We start from the raw sequence: 19,050 nt of genomic DNA, 5'->3' as shown, positions 1-19,050 counted from the left end.
GGGGCGGCCGCGGAGCCCGGGGGCCGGGGGCATGAGCCGCCCCGCGGCCCCGCCGCGCCCCCGCCGCCCGCCGCCGCCCTCCAGGGGCTAGAGGCGGCCGCCGGGAGGGCGCGCGGCGCCGGAGACATGTCCAGGAGGAAACAGAGCAACCCCCGGCAGATCAAGCGTGAGTCAAACTTTGCCCGCTCGCCCGACCCTCGTCGGCCCCCGCTGGCCCGGCCCCACACGGCCGGCCGGCTGCGCTCGCGGCGCCCGCGACCTTCACCCCGCGCCGCGCCCCCCGCGCTGTGCGCCAAGCGCGCAGTAATCTAATCTCCGCGGCCGGCCGGGCCCCCGCGTCTCGGCTCCGGCACCGGGGGTCCGGCCCGGAGGGGTGTCCGCCCAGGGGGCCGGGAGCGGGGCGGCCGGGGGCGCGGCCACCTTGCGTCCCGCCCCTCCCCCGCATCCCCGAGATGGTGCTGCGATAAGGCGGCCCCGATCTGGGCTCAGATAAAGTTTAAAATATTCCATTCTGCAAGTCCCATCCTGATAAGATCGCTCTGTCGGGACGGGCTGAAATTGTGATCTTATCTCGCCGCGCGGTTGACTCTCTCAGGCTTTGTATCTAGAGGGAGAAACAGAGAGAGACCTGGGAGGGAGAGGGGGCACCCGGGCCGCGTGGAAATGCATGACCGAGTGGCGGGGACCGGCCGGCGCCCACCACCTCTCCTGCTGGCCCAGTCGCCGCCTGGCTGGGGGGTGGGGGCGCGGGCGGCCACCGCAGCCCGTGCGCTCGGCTCCAGCCGCTCAGATCCGCGCGCCCTGTCGCTGGGGTCTCAAACTCGAGCCTTCCCTGCCTGGGGACAGCCTCCTGGAGGCCCGCCTTACTCTCTGTCCCGGCCAAGGCCGCACGTGTAGCAGGCAGGCACCCCCCACCCCCTTATCCGAGGGGCTACTCCGAGTCAGGGGAGAGGGGCTTCCGGGGACTCGGCGCCAGGTCACGGTCGCCTCTGCGCGTGTCCCAAGTTTCTCGCCTATTCCGGCCCGCGGGCCACTCCCCAGGGGACCGCGCGGCCGCTGAGTTCATACTGCCAATGCCCGGTGATAAAAGCGCCGCGCACTCTGGGCCGCTCGGCTGCGCGGGGAGCGAGAGAGCGCGCGTACAGGAAGCGCCGCTCCCCACCCCACACCAGTAACTTCGCGCCTCTCAGCCGGGGCCTGAGTACGGGGTTTCCTCCGGGGGTCGCCTCTGCCAGGCAGGATGGGAAGCGAAGAGCGGAGGCCTCCAGCCCTCCGCCAGCCCCAGGCACCCGGGCTGGCCACACGACCACTGCCACCAGGATCCCGTGTGCACGCGCCTGGGGGGGAGTGTCTACCCCCGAGGTCCTGGACAGGGGGAACGCAAGCATGAATCTGGGTTCCGGTAACCCACTCCCCCAGTGTGCAAGCAGGACCTGTTTTCCGAAAGTCGCCTTTATCAAGTCAACTTAAGTATTAAAACCACCCACAGGTCCCGATCTGCGCTCGTTCTCTGGTTTCTTTTTCCCCTCCTCCCCCGTGCGCCTCTGTTCGGTCTGTTCTCGTGTGTGCGTGTGTATGTGTTTCAGCGTGATGAGAAATAGAGATAGCGCGGGCAGGGAGATCTCAGGCTGGGAACCCATCGACAGCGCCGATAAGGCGTCGAGCAGGGCGAGCGCCCTGGCCCAGAAGGGTCGGCGGAGCGGTGCTCCCTGGGGACAGGGACCACGTAGGGCACGCAGACGAGCCCCCGCTGCTGACCCTCGCCCGGCCAGGATCCGGGCAGGGGCCGGGGCGCGGCAGGCGGCACCGCGCACCCTCCCTGCCCCCCCCACCCCCGGCGCCGCCTCCTCCCTCTGGCAGATCTTGGCGCGTTAAGATGCGAACTCTGATTGTCACCAAGCGGCGGCGCCCGCCCGCCCTCCCTCTGCCCGCGGCGCTGCGTGCGGCCCTCGCAGCTGTGCGCCCGCCGCGCTAGCCTCACCTGCGACCAGGCCGCGGGCGTGGAGGGGAGGGGGCCGGGCGCTTGGGGCCACCGCCCCCTGCGCCCTCACCCGAGCCGGGGCGCAGCTGCCCGCGCCTCTGTGCGCCTTTTGTTCCACGCAGAGATAGATGTGCCGTGCTGATAAGGCGCGCAACCGATGGTGGAGGCGATAGGCGCTTCCATTTATTAACTTCAAACGTGGGAGCGGGGGAGGGCGAGGCAGGAGCGCGGCCTTGGCCGGCCAGATGGCCGAGCCGATAGGCCGGGCCGAGCTGGCTGGGAGCGCGGGGCAGAGCCCAGCTCGGGACCCCCGGCCATCCGAGCTTTCCTCCCGCCCGGGTCGATGTGAGCTGCGATAAGCGCAGGGCCAGTCGGCCGGATGGCGATCGCCAAGAGCGATAAGAGGCCTTATCTATGGCCACCAGACCCGCCCGGTTAGAAGCAACAACAGCGCGGGGGAGTCGTGGCTGGGGGAGTGGGGGCCTCGGACCCGGGCCAGGGCGGGGGCAGGGGGAGCGGGCCTCTGCGCCCGGTCGTCTAGGCGAGTTTTCTTCCCAAACATACTTAACTGCCAAGAAGTTGATCCTCCCCTGCGGGTGGTACAGTCCGTCAAAATGAAAGGAAAGTGACTCGGCGCTGGCCCAGAGCTCCGGGGCGAGGGGAGGGGACACCCGTCCCATTCCTACGAGATGGTGTGAGATAGCCCGAGGTGGGGTTTGTCACCTTCAGGAGAGAGCGTGTTTTCCCCCTTGAATGGTGCTGGGGTTGGTGTGCGTTCCTGGCAAGTTTTAGGTGTAGGCCGCTTAGAGTTTTGTTGAAAAAAATCAAGGTGGTTTCCGTTTCCAGGGCTGAGTTTGGGGGGAGAGGGAGGAAGCCAGGGTGCTGATGGTCTTTCCAAGCAGGTCCCCCAGATCAGGATGGAAGACCTGCCTTGATTCACTCAGCAAGTCTTTACTGAGCACTTGCTGTATGCATGCCCTGGGTCCCAGCCCTGTCTTAGGTGGGGGGTAATAGGTGGAAGTCCAGTCAGGGACACGTCCCAGAACGGGGTACCTGCATCGAGGTCAGCAGTAGGCCCGCCGTGGAGGTACCTCCAGGGACAATGGGCCAGCCTCAGTTTCCAACTCTGAAAAATGGGATGATGATTCCTGGCGGTTGTCGGGGGTGTGAAGGGCTCAGAGGCAAGGGAGGCTAGGGAAGGGATGCCTGTGGGAGGTGAGGAGGGTGGGCCAGGCTGACGGGAATCAGCCCCCAGGTCAGACTGGTGATGTCAAGGGGGCCACTTGGCAGGGGGAAGCCCCTCAGGGACCATGGGCCTAGATACCTAGTGGAAACCCAGGCCAGCTGGGTGGGGGCTTCCAGCAGAAGCTGGGGACTTGCCCCGCCCATCCCCCTCCAGCAGCCACTCCATCTTTTGGGAGGATGTTGTTCACACATTCTCCCAGTTTGATCAAACAAATTATTGGTGGCCACAGGGTGACTAATTCACTCCGTGCTTCAGACTCAGCCTGTGCTCTCTCCGGCGGTTCAGCACCCGCCTGTGGCACTGCCAGGGCTTTCTAGAAGGTGAGGGCCAGTGCGCGAGACCCGGCTGAGGCCCAGGACGGGGAGGAGGTTTTCAGGAACGTAAGAGGGATTGTCTGCGCAGAGCAGAGCCGGCCACAGTCTCCTGCCAAGTACGGGAGGCACGTGGGAGCTGGCATGGCCCCCCGGGGCCCCCTCACCGTGCCGTACCTCACTGGGATGGCAGAGGGTGAAGAGAGAGGGGGATCTGGCCACCTGGCTGATCCTGGTGCCGAGCCACCATGGGCATTTCACTTGCCTTCCACGGCCTCAGTTTCCCCTCTGTGAAAGACAGGTGTGACAGTGCTTGCTATCCCAGGGTCAGCAGGGACGCAAGTCCTGTCCTCCTCTGCTGGCCTTGCCCCCGCCTCAGAGCCCTGGGAACATGGGGACCGATCTGTGGTGAGCCCAGGGGATGAAGGGCTGAGAGGCCAGGAGGGCCTTCCTCACGGGCTCCCAGCTCTGAACCTGGACTTGAATGGGCCAGGTGGACCCTGGAGCCCAGCTGTCACCCCTGAGGTTGGCTTCCACCCTGGCTCTAGATGGTTCTTGGTTTTCCTGCACTCCTGGGCCTCAGGAAAAACAAGCAGCTCATTCATGCACTGGGCAGTAATAATATTAACAATAGCTAATACTTACAGAGATTACTCTGTGCCAGGCCACATACTAACTTAAAATAGGTCCTATTCTTATCACCTTTACATCTGGGGAAACTGAGCACAGATTGCTTAAGTTTCTCCCCCAAAGAAGTGGCAGAGCCAGAGGTGGAACGCAGGCAGCTCGGCCCCGCGCCCTGAACCAGCCAGCCTGTGAGCATCACTCTGCCTTCCTCTTGTCTCCCGCCCCCAGGCTTATCTGCCTTCAGTCTCCACATCTGTGAAATGGGCCTTTGGGAGCGGAGATGCTGTAGGGTCCTTCTCCAGCCCAGCCCTTGCCGAGTCTCCCAGAGCCTCCTTGCTGAGGCACTGCTGCGCAGGGGTGCTCCCTGGGGAGACTGAAGCCAGCCCTGCCCGGGGACCTGAGCCCTGGCCGAGCCCTGCCTGCCCAGCCAGCCCCTCCCTGGAGGTCACTGGGAGCCCAGCATGGCACCAGACCCGCCAGGGATTTAAATGGGTCAGTTGGGGAAGAAAGGAGGAGGGAATGTGATGCCATTAATTGTACCCCTTATCTCCTGTTTCTATGCCAACCAGACGTTCCTGGGGCTTGACGGACTCGTGAATAATACTCCCAGCCGGCCTATCTGCCATCGACGGGCCTCCTCCTGGAGGCAGCTGTTGCCCGCTGATTGGTATCGCCAAGCCCAGGGACCTCGGGCGCCTGGCTGGGCTCCTGCCCACCCAGCCACCATACCCCTGGAGATGCCCCAGGGTCCCTGTTCCCATTTCACAGAGGGGGAAACTGAGGCCACAGCCACGTGTTTACTCTCTGGGCCTTGTCTACTGCGCCCCGCTCAGCAGGAGTGGCCTGGGGTGAAGGGGGATCCAGAAGTGGGCGCAGTAACACCTGCAGAGGGAGTTGGTCTCCACATGTACCTCCTGGCCCCCTGTGGGCCTCAGTGTCCTCAGCAGTGGCAGGAGGAGACAGATGCCCATAGGTGAGGGCTCGGCTACCGTGAAGTTGCACTTCGTGGGTTCTTATGAGAAAAGGAGCGCATGGGGGCTGGGGAAAGGCAGCCCCCATCGGGCAGAGCCCCTCACCAGGGCTGGCCCAGCTGTGTTCCAGCTGAGAGGGGAGGATTTCTCGGTGCCTTGTTTTAGTCCCGGCCCCAGGGCCTTTGCACAGGCAGCTCAGATCTCTGCAACCTGGGAGTGGGGACTGGATCTGTCCTGTCCCCACATAGTGGGCTTTCCAGAACTCTGTCACATAATGACTTAACGGATACACAGTGTGAAATGGATGTAGGACTATGGGCAAGGCCCTCCCGAGTGAGCCTCGGTTTACCCATCTGCAAGATAGGGATGATGCCATTGCTGGCCACGTGGCTGGCCACCTGAGCCATGAGAATCCAAGGGAAATTCACATCATCTGAGACTGCCACTCTGGCCTCCCGTCCGCTCAGCTTCCTGGCTGAGCGGCCTTGGTGAGTGTCTCTTTCCTTCCCAGTCGGTTTCTCATCTGTAGAATGGGTATAACACGGTGCCTGCTCCTGTGGCTGTGCCCTGTGCCCAAGCAGGGCTGGGATACTGTGGGTGCTATTTGGAGAACACCCAGGGTCCCGGCTCGGGAGGGGAGCCCGAGCTGTTTGTTGCTGGAGGACATGTTGCCCCCACCCACGCCTGCTGCCCGTGTGGCCAGTGGGCGGACTGAGGACAGAGACCCTGCCCCCTGGGACCCTAGTGCTTCCATCCCCACCCTGTCCCCACACTGGGAGCAGAGGCTTTATGTTCCAGGCCTGGGCTGCCCACATCTCCAGAGTGGGAGGCCACCACAGAGGGGGCCACCGCTTGGCCTTGGGTCCTGGCCTCACCGTGACCCTGCGGACAGATGACTTCTCTCATCTCAGTTCCCTCTTTCGAAGCAAGAGCTTAATAACAGCACCTCCTTCCTGGGGTCTTTGTGAGGTCTGTGAGATCCCAAGTGCCAACTGTACAATCCTGTCCCAAGGTCACATCCTTGGTGGATGTGGTAGCCCTGGTTGCTGCTGGTTGCATTACTGAGATTTTGCCAGAAGCCTGGAGGACTGGACACTTCACACAGAGTCCTGTCTCCAGCCTCCCCCTGCTCCCACCTTCGGGTGATAGTTTTTGAAGGGACTTGTGGGCAGGGGGACCCTGATGCACCGCACCCCCTCAGTCCTTTTCCTGCCCAAGGATCTTCCCTGCTGTCATGACCATCAGCATTATTGGTTCACCCATCTTCCAGGTAAGAAAACTGAGGCCCTCGGGGGCTGGGACATGCTGGAGGCCGCAGGACGGGTGGGCAGAACTTCTCTGGACCGCACTGCCTCAGCCCCCCCAGGCCACCTGTCCCAGGACCTCTCCAGCCCACTCCTCCCCTCCTTCTCCCTCTCCCAAGGCCCCTTGTTTGGGAGAAGGCAGTGTCCCCGCTGGGTCAGGAATGTGGCAGCTGACCTTGGGCCAGAGCTGGCTTAGGCAGATAAGCCAGCCCCTCCCTTCCACCTCCTGTCCCTCCTGTCTGCCTCCCCTGGACCAGAGGCCGTGGACTCCCAGAGCCTGGCTTTCCCCAGCTTTAGAAGAGGAGAGAGGGTGCTGGGTTACCGCTTCCAGGAGCCCGAGCATGGTCAGAGCTCAGACCAGCCCCGGGGGCTCCTGGTTCCTTCAGTCCAGGAGCTACAATGGGGACAGAGACCCAGCCAGCCAGCAGCTGATAGCTCCCATCTGCTAAGTGCTTTGCAGGCATCCCCTCCCGTGATTCTCCTGGACGCCTGCTAAGGTTGGGGTTCTCAACCTGCTTTATACACAAAGAAGCGGAGGACCAGAGAGGGTGGGTGGCACAGTGGGGGTCACACAGTGCATGAGCAGTATAGAAACAGGTTTGAGGCAGTGGTCTGCAGAAGGCCTGCCGCAGCTCCCAGGCTGGGGGCATGTGTCCTAGGCCCCCCAGAACAGGCAGGCATGCTGCTTCCTGGGAAGGAGGGGGTGGCCACCGTGTGGGCTGTGATCGTGGGCGCCTCCAGGAGCTTCCCTGTGGGTGGCCACAGCCAAGGACAGGCCAGATCCTGGGGTCAAGGATAAGACTCTGCAGAGACACAGAAGTTGCCCTGCCTTCCCGAGGCTCAGTCTTCACCTTTGCAAGATGGGGATGTTATGGGGATGCCAGGCTGGGCTCTGAGGGTGCCCAGGTCTCCTGCAAGTAGCTGAGCCTCAGTTTCCCCCATAAAGTGGAACATCGATGCCGACGGCTCAGGGTGGGGAGGCTAAGACCTGGTACAGGAGGTGCAGCCCGGGCCAGAGCTGGGGTGCCCTTGGGCTTGTCTGACAGAGTTAAAGTGAAGAGTACAGAGGGTCATCTGTCCTGTCCTGTCCCCCTGGGCCTGCTTCCTGCCAGTTCCTCTTGGTGTCTGACTCAGGCCCTCCAGCTTTCCCAGTCTGCCCTGGGTGTCTACACCTGTCACAGGCCACCTGCCTCAATTTCCCTTTTCTCCATCAAGCCTCCACCCTGCAAGTCAGACCCAGAGAGCAGGAGGGGAAGAGGGCCCAGGCCAGGTGGTCACGGCTCTGTCCTGCGGTGGGCTTTCCCCTGGGGACAGGGCCTCACAGGCAATGGTGGATCTGTCCTGGGCTCTGCTGGATTCTCAGCCCCCAGGGAGGGCTCGGGAGCTGCCCAGGCATCAGGTGCTCTGACGCTTGAGACCCAAGAGAAGGCCTCTGCTCAGAGCCTCGGGCAGCCACAGGACTTCGCGTGGCCTCCTCCCATCCAGACCCAGCTTGTCTGGGGCCCCCGGCTCATCCTGCCATCAACCCCGGGCTCGCCAGGCCTTGCTTGGTCAGCACAGCAAGCACCACCCGAGTACTTACTAAGCCCCTGCTGTGTGCCCAGAACCTACAGACACTTGCTCATGCCCCTCCAGGGCCCCCACCATCCCCACCCTCCTCTGCAGCCACTTTTGAGGGACGCTCAGTGATTAGCCCAGGAAACTGAGGCTCGGTGGGTTTTCAGACGGAGGAGTGCAGCCCGAGCTCCCCAACCTGGGGGAGGGGGAGAGGATGGCTACAGAGGTGGTTTCCAGGGGTAGAGCTCTTCTGGCTCTCAGCCAGCCTGGCAACACCCATGCTCAAGTCCAGGAAACTGAGGCCTTCCTGTGGTTCCGGGCAGTGGCCAGCTGTGGTGACCAGGCTGTTTCTCCCTGGCCGTATGACCTTGGCCGAGTCCCTTCCCCTCTCTGGGCCCAGGTGGCTGCAGGAGAAGGACCAGAGCCCCAGTCGACCCGGTCTATAGCCGGGGCAGTTCCTGGGGCCCTCGGAGTCCGATGGGGGCTCCATGCAGTGGACGGGCCTCAGGGGAGACTCTTACTCCACACCTCAGATGCCCCTCTGAGCATTAGAGTGGGAGCACTAAGTCCTCACAGGGTTGGAATGAGTGGATTTGGGGTCCCTTCCTTTTGAATGAACAAAAGTGTTCCGCTTATGGGCTCTGGCCCCCATGGGGTGTCCCACGCAGGAGGGCTGAGGGCGGTGGGAGGCCCTTTCACATTTGAGGGGTGCATTGAGTGTACCCCAGGCTGCCAAGGGGCTACAAAGCGAAGCCTCACACTCAGGACCTGCGGGGGCAGAGCCTACAAGGGTATCCTCACCCTACTGTCTTTGTTACTGACGTTTCCTGCTCCTGGGGCTTAGGGCCTGGAAAAGCCCCCAAGAAGGGGCCACCAGGTAGGAGGGCGTGGTGTTCCCTTCCCTCCTCCCCCCACCTGCCAGGCCCTCACACCACACTCTCTCACCTCATGGGCCTGGCACAGCTCAGGAGGGCCCGGGAGCCCTCGGACCCTGAGCTGGCTTCCTGCCTCAGTTTCCCCTCCTGTGCAACATGCCCATGCCCGGCTCTGCCCAAACCAAACATTTTCCTGGAGAACAGAGGGACTCTCGACATTCAGTGTGGTGGCCTTGATGGTCGGGGGGCACCCAGGCCCTTGGGGGGACCCCAGCCAGGCCGGCTGTCCCCCCCACCCCTCCTGGCTTTGCCGGCCGAAGCCCAGTCCGCCCGGAACTGTCTGCCGGCCCGGCCTCTGGCGGGCGCAGGTTTCAGCTCCTGTGATAACTCGGAAAGTTGAACTGGCCCCATTACCGCGCTGAGATGGTTGGTGAGATACGGCCTTGATAATGGGGGAGATACGGCGTCTCCGTGGCCAATAGCCCAGCCTCTCCGCCCATTAACATTCCCTACCAGCGATCCGTTCCCGCCGCCTATCTCCTCCGTTTCCACTCCTCCCGCAGATAAGAATGGAAATTCTGACTTCATAGCTCACTGATTAAAGTGTCTGGATTTCTTGATAATACACAGATAAATTATGTTTTTGAAAAAGAAGGTAGGGAGGAGGGTGGGGATGGTGGGGGCCCTGGAGGGGAGCCCTTGGCCGTCTCTGCCTCTCCTGGCCCCCGGGGCCAGCCGTGAACCTCAGCCCGCCCAGCCTGCGCCTCCCAGGCCTCTGCACCCAGGCAGTGTCTGGGGGCCCGGCCGGGGAGGGGAAGGCTGGGGCCTCCGCTCAGAAAAGCTGCAGCAGAGGAGGATGGAACGGTGTGGAAGGAACGGTGCCCCCGGCCTGAGGGCTGAAACTCTGGGGGCACAGGGGCGGATTCAAGGCGCCCCGCTACAGCTGGGAGTCTGCCCCGGCTGCCCCGCTCTACCTCTGGGCGCGTGAGCCTCAGTTCCATCCTCGTCAGATGGGCCCCAGCTTGCCGAGAGGATGCGGTGCCCCGAGGGCAGGGTCTCTGCTGTCTCTGGGCGCCCAGAACTCTACCAGGTCACACAGTGCGTGCCCAGTCAGTGTTGGGACCCAGCTGAGCGCCGCTGGCTGGTGGGGGAGGGGGAGGGGCTCCCGGCTCCCTGCCTTCCCCGGCCCGGCTGCCACTTGTGACAGTCGGCGCCCAGATGGGACTAGGTGCCATCTCTGCGTCGTCTGTCTGGATAAAGCCGCCTCCTTCAGCTGATCCGAGATCCCGCGGTGATGGTGGTGTGATTAGCAGCGATTAGGGCCCCGCGTGTGGCTAATCCTCCCACTGAGGGACAGGTGCGGCAGCCAGGTGGGGGCCGCGCACCTGCAGGGCGACACCCACCCCCAGCTGTGCCGGAGGGGACCCCCAAGGCCTGGGGGGGCACGACACCCACCGGCGCATGCCTGGGGCCCCCGCGGAGGGGCTGCCCCGGACTCCTGGCAGGCGCACCCGTGCAGCCCATGGTTCCCCCTTTCTGTATTTTTTTTTAAGCGACTCTCAAGAAATAAGATTTCTCTGTGATCCCAGGGACAGGAGGCCTGAGTGGGCCGCCAGCAACATTTCTGACATGTGCTAGGACGCCACAGTCCTAACAGTTCCAATGGTAGCCATTATCAGGTAGCAGCTCCCTTTACAGAGCCCTTCTGGGTGCCAGGCCTGGGCTTGACCTGTGTTACCCTGTAGAGTCCCAGCAGCCCTGGAAAGGCGCCACCTTTGACCTCATTTCTTCTCAGAAGAGGACTCAAGGCTCAGAGAGGTTGAGCAACTCATCCAAGGTCACACAGCACAGAAGGGAGCAGTAGAGACTGACTTAGAGGCCTTGTCAAGGTCTGGGTCTCCATCATAGCTGGAGGGTCTGGGGGTCTCCTCCTCTCCTAAGGGGTCTGCTCCCTCCATTTAGGGGAGAAAGGCCCAGACACAGAGAGGGTGAGTGAGTGCTTGGGACCACACAGCCCTGTCTGAGATCAGGAGGTGATGGGGCACCTCTACTCCCGCTTTTCTCCGGGGGTCATTTCATCAGCCCCCAGAAAATAGGTTCCTTTGGTGATAAAATTGGTTTCTTTCTGTCTTTTGGGTTTTGTTTCATTATTCTAAAGGAAGTCAGCTATTTCCAGTGAAATGGGTGCATATGTGGGGGAGGAGGACAAGTGTAGAGTGGGGTGACTGGGGTTCAAATTCTGCCCTTTGGGTGGGTACCCTGGGCAAGCGACTGACTGTCCCTGCACCGCAGTTTCCTCAGCTGTGCGATGGGCGTAATCATAATCCCGGCCGGGAGCAGTGAGGGCCGTGTTCTCCAGGGACTTGTGCAGGGGTTGGAGCCGTCGGGGCTGGGGCTGCCTCCGCAAGCCCTCCCTGCCTGCTGCACACCCTCTATGAATCCCACCAGCATTCTTCCTGGACTGATTTTGGCAAATAGCTCCAGGGTGCAGAGGTGTGGGGCCCCTGTCACACAGTGCTGTGGATGGTTCTGGAACGTTTATCCTGTGGCCTTGGGAGTCTGGCTCCCAGAGCCAGAGGGAATGCACAGGGGCCCCCGCTGCTATGGCTCACAGGCACATCCTTGTTTTGCGACTCAGTTTCTGCATCTGGAAAATGGGGCTGAAGATGCTGAGGCCTGCCCTAGAGACCTAGGGCTGCGAGGTCTCCCTGTCCTGCACAGCTAAGCCCACGGGGGCGCACAGGCCGTCTGGACAGAGGGGCTCAGCACCCAGTCTCCAGGCCACCAGCCTCTGGGCCTCCCTGCCCTCATCATTCCCCCTTGGGGCTCTTCTGTGTTCTCCCTGTTGTGAACACAGTCCTTGGGACCCCCACCCTTCCAGTCGGGAGCTCGGGGGGCCAGGGCTCTGGGCGTGTGGACACAGCAGGAGGGATCTGAGCAAGGGAGGCCCCCACCCCTCCGTTACCCGGCTTGGGGGCTGGGGGCGGGGCGTGTTGCACCCTCCCCCCCAACAAAAAAGAAAGAAAAGGGAACTCTGATAAAAGGCGATAGGCCTGTGTGGTGGAGGAACCCTATCGCCTTATCTATCTGCCTGCTCTCTCCGAGCCGGTCTGTTGTTCCCCTTATCTCAACCCACCAAAATGCCAGGAACAAAAGCGTGTACACACTCACACTCACACCCGCGAGCCCACCACCCCGCAGTTCCCGGAGCCCCAGGAACAGGATGCCACTAGATCTGCCCCGGGGGATTCGGGTCCCCTTAAAATCATCACCGTCCTCATCATTATTTTGCAAAGGAAGCCAAAAAATAGCCCTCCCTGAGGAGACGCAGCTCTAAATGAGAAGTTGCCCCCGATAGGCCCTCCCTGGAGGGAAGGAACCCAGCCTTGGGACGAGGGGCGAGGTCCCAGCGGTGCTGCTGCGTCCCAGCTCTGTGACCTTGGGTCAGTATCTTTCCCCCTCTGAGTCACTCATCATGGGCGGGGTTGGGGGTGGGGGGGGAGTCCGAGGATTTAACGGAGCTTTAGAGGAAAAGGAAGAGCATGTACTATAACCAAAGTCCTCCCCGTGTGGCCGGTGGCCATTTTGTGCCCCAGACTTGTGTCTGGGGCAGGTCGTCCAGAGCTTGGCACCCCCAGAACCTGCTCCTTCAGAGGCCAGAGCCGGGCCCCCCAGCTCCCAGCCCCCTCCAGTGCCCCTAGCCCGGCCCCCCGCAGAGCCCAGCGTACCCCCAGCCCACACCCCCCAGCGCCCCTAGCCCGGCCCCCCAAAGCCCGGCCCAGCCTAGCCCCGCAACAACTTCTCCCCAGGCCCCGCCCCCGCGGCCTGGGAATGAAGGTCCTAATCTCTATGCCGCCAATGGAAACGGACAGGCAAATGAGCGGGAGTGAGGCCTGGGGATTGGCTGAGCTCCATGTGAGGCGGGGCCTCTTCAGAGGGGGCGGGTCTCCTCTACGAGGAGCCCTTAGTTTAGGGAGTGGGGGACACTGTCTTGCCCGGACCTTGACCCCGTGATGGAAATCCCACCCACCCCCAGCTCTGGAAGGGCCAGCCTTTCCGGGGCCTTGCTGCTGGGCTCATCCGTTTGCCCAGGTGCCTGGGGACAGACAGTTTGGCCCTTGGATGATCTCTGGCTGACCCTCAGAGCCCAGACCCCCACAGCCTGAATTAGGGGACCAGGACTTGGGCATTCCCAAGATCAGCCCCGGCAATTCTGACTCCCAGATGGGAACACTGAGTTCAAAAATGGGGCGGGGCAACTCAAGGCCGGCCAGCTCCCCCTCCCTGTGTCTGGAGCACCTCCACACTCTGCATGCTGTCCCCCCCATCTCTGCCCCCCCCCCCGCTATGATTTTTATCCAGAACCTCACACTGCCAGGCTCGCTGTAGCATCAGGCTGGGACGGGGCCATGGTACCATTTTAATGACTGAGAGTCCCGACCCATTTGCCAAACTTGCTTTCCTATCAGTAAAATGGGAGGGTCTGGTCTGTCTGTCTCCCAGGGCAATTTCTGTGCACTCTGATGAGCACCATCTGCTCCCTGGGCCTCAGTTTCCCCATCCACACAATGAGGGCTGAAACAGGAGTTTCTCAAGGGGTTCCTTAGTCTATCTGTGGCTGTGGTGTATTCTAGAAACAGGGTCTTTCAGATTTTCCATTTTCAGAAATTTATATAACAGGAGACCATGTCTGCAAGAGGTGTTCAAGAAACTTTGGGGGCTCAAAGTCACTCTGCACCCCACAGATTGTCTTGTCGGTGAGATGGGGGGCCCAGGTAGGCCCAGCTGGCCCAGAGCCTGGCCAGAGGCTCCCCTAGTTCCGCAGCACCTGCAGGGCTCCATGACCCAAAAACCAGCCGCAGGTGTGGGCGTTTGCAAAAATGCATAAGTGGAAAATAGCAGAGGGGCAAGGAGGGAACAGGTTTGGGCTGAGATCTAAGGGATGGAAACAGGGAGGGGGTTGTTGGACCAGAACCAGACTGCTGCCATGTGATCTCAGCTGAGCGCCTTCACTCCCCCGCCCCAAAACAGGGTGACAGTGCCTCCCAGGGCATGGAGTAAGAGGGACTCAGCACTCAAGAGTGAAAGGACAGCACCTAGGCCCCGTCCCCCGGGAGGGGTCCCCCAGCACCTGCCTCAGAGTCTCTCCAGTGCAGGGCATATAGTAGGTGCTTGATAAGTACTCCCTCAGTTGATTTCAAAATCTCGCCACCCCGGCCCCTGTCCCAGGAAAGCAAAGCAAACCCACGGGAAAAAAGAAACTGAAAGACAAGTCAGTGCGTGCAGTGAGCGCTGTCATGGACAGAGCCGTAGCGGCCCGGGAGCTGGGGTCATTACCCGCAGACAAGGAGGACCGGTCCCCTGCAGCAGGGCTCAGGCTCGCTTCCTTCAGGGCTGGGTGCCTGGAGCAGGGACAGCAGGCTGACTTCTGGGTGTCCTTGTGTGTTCAGGCCTCCAAACTTGTCTGAGGCCCTGCTGTGCTTGGGGCCTCGTCCAGGATCCCCGTGACCCTCATGGGAGCTCGGTCCCTGCCCTCATAGCACCCAGGCTGCTGGGGAACAGAGAGAGAACACCAGAAATGAACCCTAAGGATGGGGGGGCCCCTGGAGCTGGGGGACTGGGGTCGTGGAAGGCGAGGCGGCCACTCTGAAGCCAACGTTAAGCAGAGACAGATGGGGGGGGGGGTGTGGATAAGAGCCACCTGGCAGAGGGCACAGCAGAGGCAAAGCTCTGAGCAGGGAATGAGCTACCACGGTCGGGAGGAGGGAGGACAGCCCCTGCCACGCGCTGACCAGCTCAGTCAGGGCGCCGCCCCCAGGACAGGCACTCCCTTCCTGTGTGCCCTCAGCAGCCATGTCACAGGCAGGCCCAGGATGTGGGGTAGGACACAGGAAGTGTGGGGCTCCTCCCCTCCCTTCTCCTCCTCATGGACCAGACTTTTCCTCTCCACTACTCTATCCCAGCCGGATGGGCTTGAGGAATCCAGATGCAAGCAGGGCCCTTGACCCGCCCAGGTTCATCTGCACCCTCAGGCCTGCGGCCAGAAGGTTTGGTTCCAAGGCTGTAGATGTCCAGGGTCAAGGCCATGGGCTCTGGAGCCACACAGATTGGCTGCACATCCCAGCCCTGCCACTCACCGGGTCCCCTTGGGCCGGTCACTAAGACCCCCGAGTCTCGGCCCCCTCCCGAGAGATCAATAGGGCCAAGCGCTAACCGGCAGCAGAGGCTTGCCCAGGACCATTCATGGGACGGGTCAGTGCCTCTGGCCTCCCTCCAACCTCGCCACAGCCCCTAGCATCCCCCAGCCCGCCATCAATGCAGGCCCGGCCCCTGCAAGCCCTGCCTCAGTGTCCATGGCGAGCAGGCGGCCTGAGGTGGTGGAGAAGGCCACGTCACTGTGGAGGGCTGTGTGCACGGGTGGGAACGTGCGTCTCTGAATCCCCTAGGATGGGGACAGGCGCTATGGAGTGGCGTCCCGCGGGCCCAGTGCCGCCGGGAGAGCCAGCGCCGGCGGCGAGGAGGTGGTCTGCAGCCCAGGAGGCCGTGTCCCCACCCCCTCCCCAGAGGGCAGGGAGGGTCCTGTGGCCCTGGAGCCCCGGCCCCTTCCGGGAAGCAGTCGCCTGCATCCAGCTGACGCGTGGGCCCCGGCGACCGCTCCATTAGCGCGGCCCCCGCTCGCATCCAGCAGCCCTTATCGGCCCATCTGCAGAATCAGTGCGCAGCCCGCGGCGCCCTTCGGCGGGCGCTCCGCCCCTGGCCCCGCCCCCGGGCGGCCGGGCCCGCCTCCTCCCCGGGGCGTGCGGCGCTCTCTGCCCGGCCACGTGGTCCGCGCCCCGCCCCGCGGTGTCGGCGATCGGCGCTGGCTGCGGCAATCTCGGGTAATCTATCAGCGGCTATCGGGCCCATCGGAGGGCCGGGAGCGGCCAGGCCCAGAGATGGCGCCAACCCCTAGCGACGATAAAGTCTCCGAGTTCAGCGGTGATGAATGCCGAGGGAGTGCAGGCCGCGGATAGGATGTGGACTTGGCAGCCCGCAGCTCCGGCTGAAACCAATCTCTCGCTATCAGGCAGGCCGGGCTTTCCCAGGCCCGCTCCCCTTCTCTGCCTCGCCTGGCCCGGCCCCTGCCCCAGGGGACCGGGCCCCGGGGGTGGGGGGGCAGGCTTGAGACAGGGGAGGATCCTGAGCCAGGCCAGCGAGGTGGCACCCCGCTGGGGGCTGCCTGAAGGTGGTGGCAGGCCTGGGTCTCCCACAGCCCAGCGCCCGCCCTGCTTCCCAGGTGGGAGAACAGGACCCTGGGCGACGAGAGCCCTCTGCGTCTTCCCCAGCCATCCTTAGCTGCCGGCGGGACCCCACCAAACACTCCCGCCCTTGGGACTTGGTCTGGCACTCCCCTCTGCCTGGGGCATTCTTTGCAATCACAGTGTAAGCAGTGCCTCCCCTGAGAAGCCCTCGCTGCCCACCCCCAGGCCGGTCTGCATCTGTACCCCGTCCTTGCGCATCACGGTGTCTGGGGGCTGTGTCCTGCCCCGCTCGGCACCCGTGTGCTCACAGCTGACCCAGCCCATGGTGGGCACCAGGAGCCTGGTGGAAGAAATCCCACTGCACCTGCGGATGAGCCACGTTGGGAGGGGTCTTTACCTCCTGCAAAGCCCTCTCTCGTCCCCCCCCCCACACACACACACACCCCACCTCTGTGGGGTTGGCGGGTCAGTCCCCGTGTGTCACGTGCATAAACTAGGGCCTGGGCTGGTCCCCCAGGCTGAGCGCCATGGGCCTCGCGGCCCGGGAGGCCTCTGCTCTGCCCTGCCCTGCCCTGCGTGGCCATGCCAGCCCTGCCCACAGACCTCTGATGGGGCAGGTGGGGGCTGCGGTGGCTGTTCTCTGCCTGTTTCTCCTCCCCTGCTCGGTGGAGCTGGTTTCCCTACAGGCTGGTGCTGATGGGGGTCCTGGTGGAACTTCATAAACTGTCGAGGGCTGTGCACACATGTCCTGGGGATCGGAGCGGGAGAGGGCCCCGGGTGCCAGGCCTTTCACAACCCCGCTGATGCCCCTCCCCCACAGTGGAGAGGCAGATGGCCATGCCCACGTGGCAGGGAGGGAGGGGTGTGCCAGCCTGGGCCACCAAGCGCAGAGCTGCCAGAGCCTGGGTCCTGGCCTTGGGGAAGAGAGTCTGAGGGGGGCCAGAGAGCGGTCACACAGCAACCAGGCAGGGAGTTGACGGGAAAGGAGAAAGGCAGGGAGGGCTTCTCTGAGCTACCGTGTTGCAGAGCCAGGAAGGGAAACTGAGTCCTGGTGAGGGGAGCCACACAGACCTGGGTCCGGATCCCCCCAGCAGACCCCCCCCACCTCTATAAACAGAGAGGGCGGGTGAGACCTCGAGGGGAACGCAGGGCTCAGGAAGGGGAGCAGGCCGGCCCCCTGTCCGCTGTCCTAGCTGTGAGACCTTGGGCACGTATCTTTACCTCCCTGTGCCTGTCCCCCACCCACGTGGCTCTGTCCCCAGAACCAGGCCCGTTTCTTCTGCCCGGTTGCCCTGAGAGGCCTTGAGGGCAGCGTGTGCAGGGGGTGCCAGGCTTAGCCTGGGCCCCTGCTGGGCGTGGCCGTGGGGCTGGGGCAGTTAAGCCCCCCAAGTTCCGCCTGTCGGTTATAGGGCTGGCCACAGGAGGAAGTGGTGTTGGCTGGGGCTGGGATCTGGATGCAGGACCCCCCCGGGTGTCAGCACCCTGTCTCCCTTCATCTCACGTCTCCCAGCCTGGAGTCCCTAGAGACCCCGGGCGGGGCCGGCCTGGCCTGTGCTCTGCCCGCTGCGAGAGGGGGCACGCCTCTGACCCCCCAGCCCCAACAAGAGGGCTCAGACTCCAAGGTTCCCCGCTGGCCGGGCCCTCCGCCTCCCCTGGCCCATGGGTACTGGTACTCACTGAGCACCTACTGTGTGCCCGGTGCTGCCCCAGGGCACAGCCAGTGAGCACACCAATCAAGTGAACACCCTGTGGGCATCTGGGCGGCGGTGGGGTTGGCCAGAGCCAGGCAGGGGTCGGAGCTCAGGCCAGGACGGCCCCTCCCGGAGTGAGATGGGTGCTGGTGTGGGCCGTGGTGGGCCGTGTGGCTTACACTGGGAGAAAGAGGGAGCTGGGGAGGCAGATGAGCGGAGGAGTGCAGGTGGAGGGGTGGAGGCGTGTGTCAGGAGATGCGTGTGTCCTTAGCATCCATGCTGAAGGCCCCAAAGGAAGGAGCTGGGGAAGCTGACTGGCTGGGTGCGGGGACGGTGAGGCCTGGAAGAGGGGCTGGCCGCAGGGTGAGAGGTGCCTGAGGCCCGGGAGGTGGTCCCCCCACTGCTCTTGGTTACGGCGGCCCCCAGGCGACTCGGGGACACAGGGATGCGTTTGTCGGCCCTCCCCCCTTCACCTGCCTGCCGTCTGTCCAGGGGAGGGTTTTATTTTGTCCTGGGCACTGCACAGTGAGTTCTGGTCATAGAGCCCTTCAGAGGGGGCGTGGGGAGGAGCGCTGGGAGGCGCCCCACACAGCTGGGTCCGCGGGGGTCGGAGGGGGTGGGCACTCCTGTAAAGAGCCCCGGATTCTGACCGGCTCCCGGAAAGCTTGGGGGGGAGTAGGTGAAGATCCGCATCGGAACGGCCCACGTGGGCCCTGGTTGCACAGGACCGTGCCCATCTTTCAGTAAACGCTGCTTTGAAAGCCGAACCACCCTTAAAAGGATGAATCTTACTGCATAGGAATTATGTCTCAATAAAATACGCCCAGTGTGTTCAAAGCTGAAGTAGGTCATACCACTCTTGTTCCTTAGACTCGGTCCGTGCTCCCGAGAGCGTGGGGCCCTGCTTGGCACCGTGGTTAGCAGTCCACGTTCTTTCTTGATGCGGAGGGCACCGCCTTGCCCTCAGCCGGCCCCGAGTGTGTCGCGACGGCGGCTGGCCACCCTCCTGCAGCCTGGCTTACCTTGGACAGCACCCCTGCCCCACCAAGTGTGGCCTGAGTGCTTGCCGGCCTCACCGAGGCCACGGGTGTCGGGGTCTGGCTCATAGACAGGAGAGCCGACGAATCGACAGTCAGTTATACTCAGCCCTGATGGAGACCCCCCAAGGTGGCGGTGGGGGGGCAAGGCTGAGAAGCAGCGGGTCTAGAACCCAGATGTCTGGAAGAGGAGTAGTGAGCTTCCCCCT

The 19,050-nt window shown here is 63.2% G+C and overlaps 1 protein-coding gene across 1 annotated transcript in view; it reads left to right on the top strand.

Moving 5' to 3' along the window:
* Positions 1–93: 93 nt before the first annotated feature.
* The window catches only part of ZFPM1 (zinc finger protein, FOG family member 1), a 67,365-nt gene continuing 48,408 nt past the window's right edge, over positions 94–19,050 (top strand). The window contains exon 1 of the mRNA XM_035024505.1: positions 94–166. Within this exon, the coding sequence (XP_034880396.1) occupies positions 127–166 (40 nt within the window). The 5' untranslated portion in view covers positions 94–126. The remainder of the gene's footprint in view (positions 167–19,050) is intronic.

Source organism: Mirounga leonina, unplaced genomic scaffold (assembly GCF_011800145.1).
Source record: "Mirounga leonina isolate KUSES-001 unplaced genomic scaffold, KU_Mleo_1.0 Mir_180, whole genome shotgun sequence".
Lineage (NCBI taxonomy): Eukaryota > Metazoa > Chordata > Mammalia > Carnivora > Phocidae > Mirounga > Mirounga leonina.
Note: the sequence above shows the minus strand (reverse complement) of the source record. Positions and strands in the feature narration are given on the sequence as shown.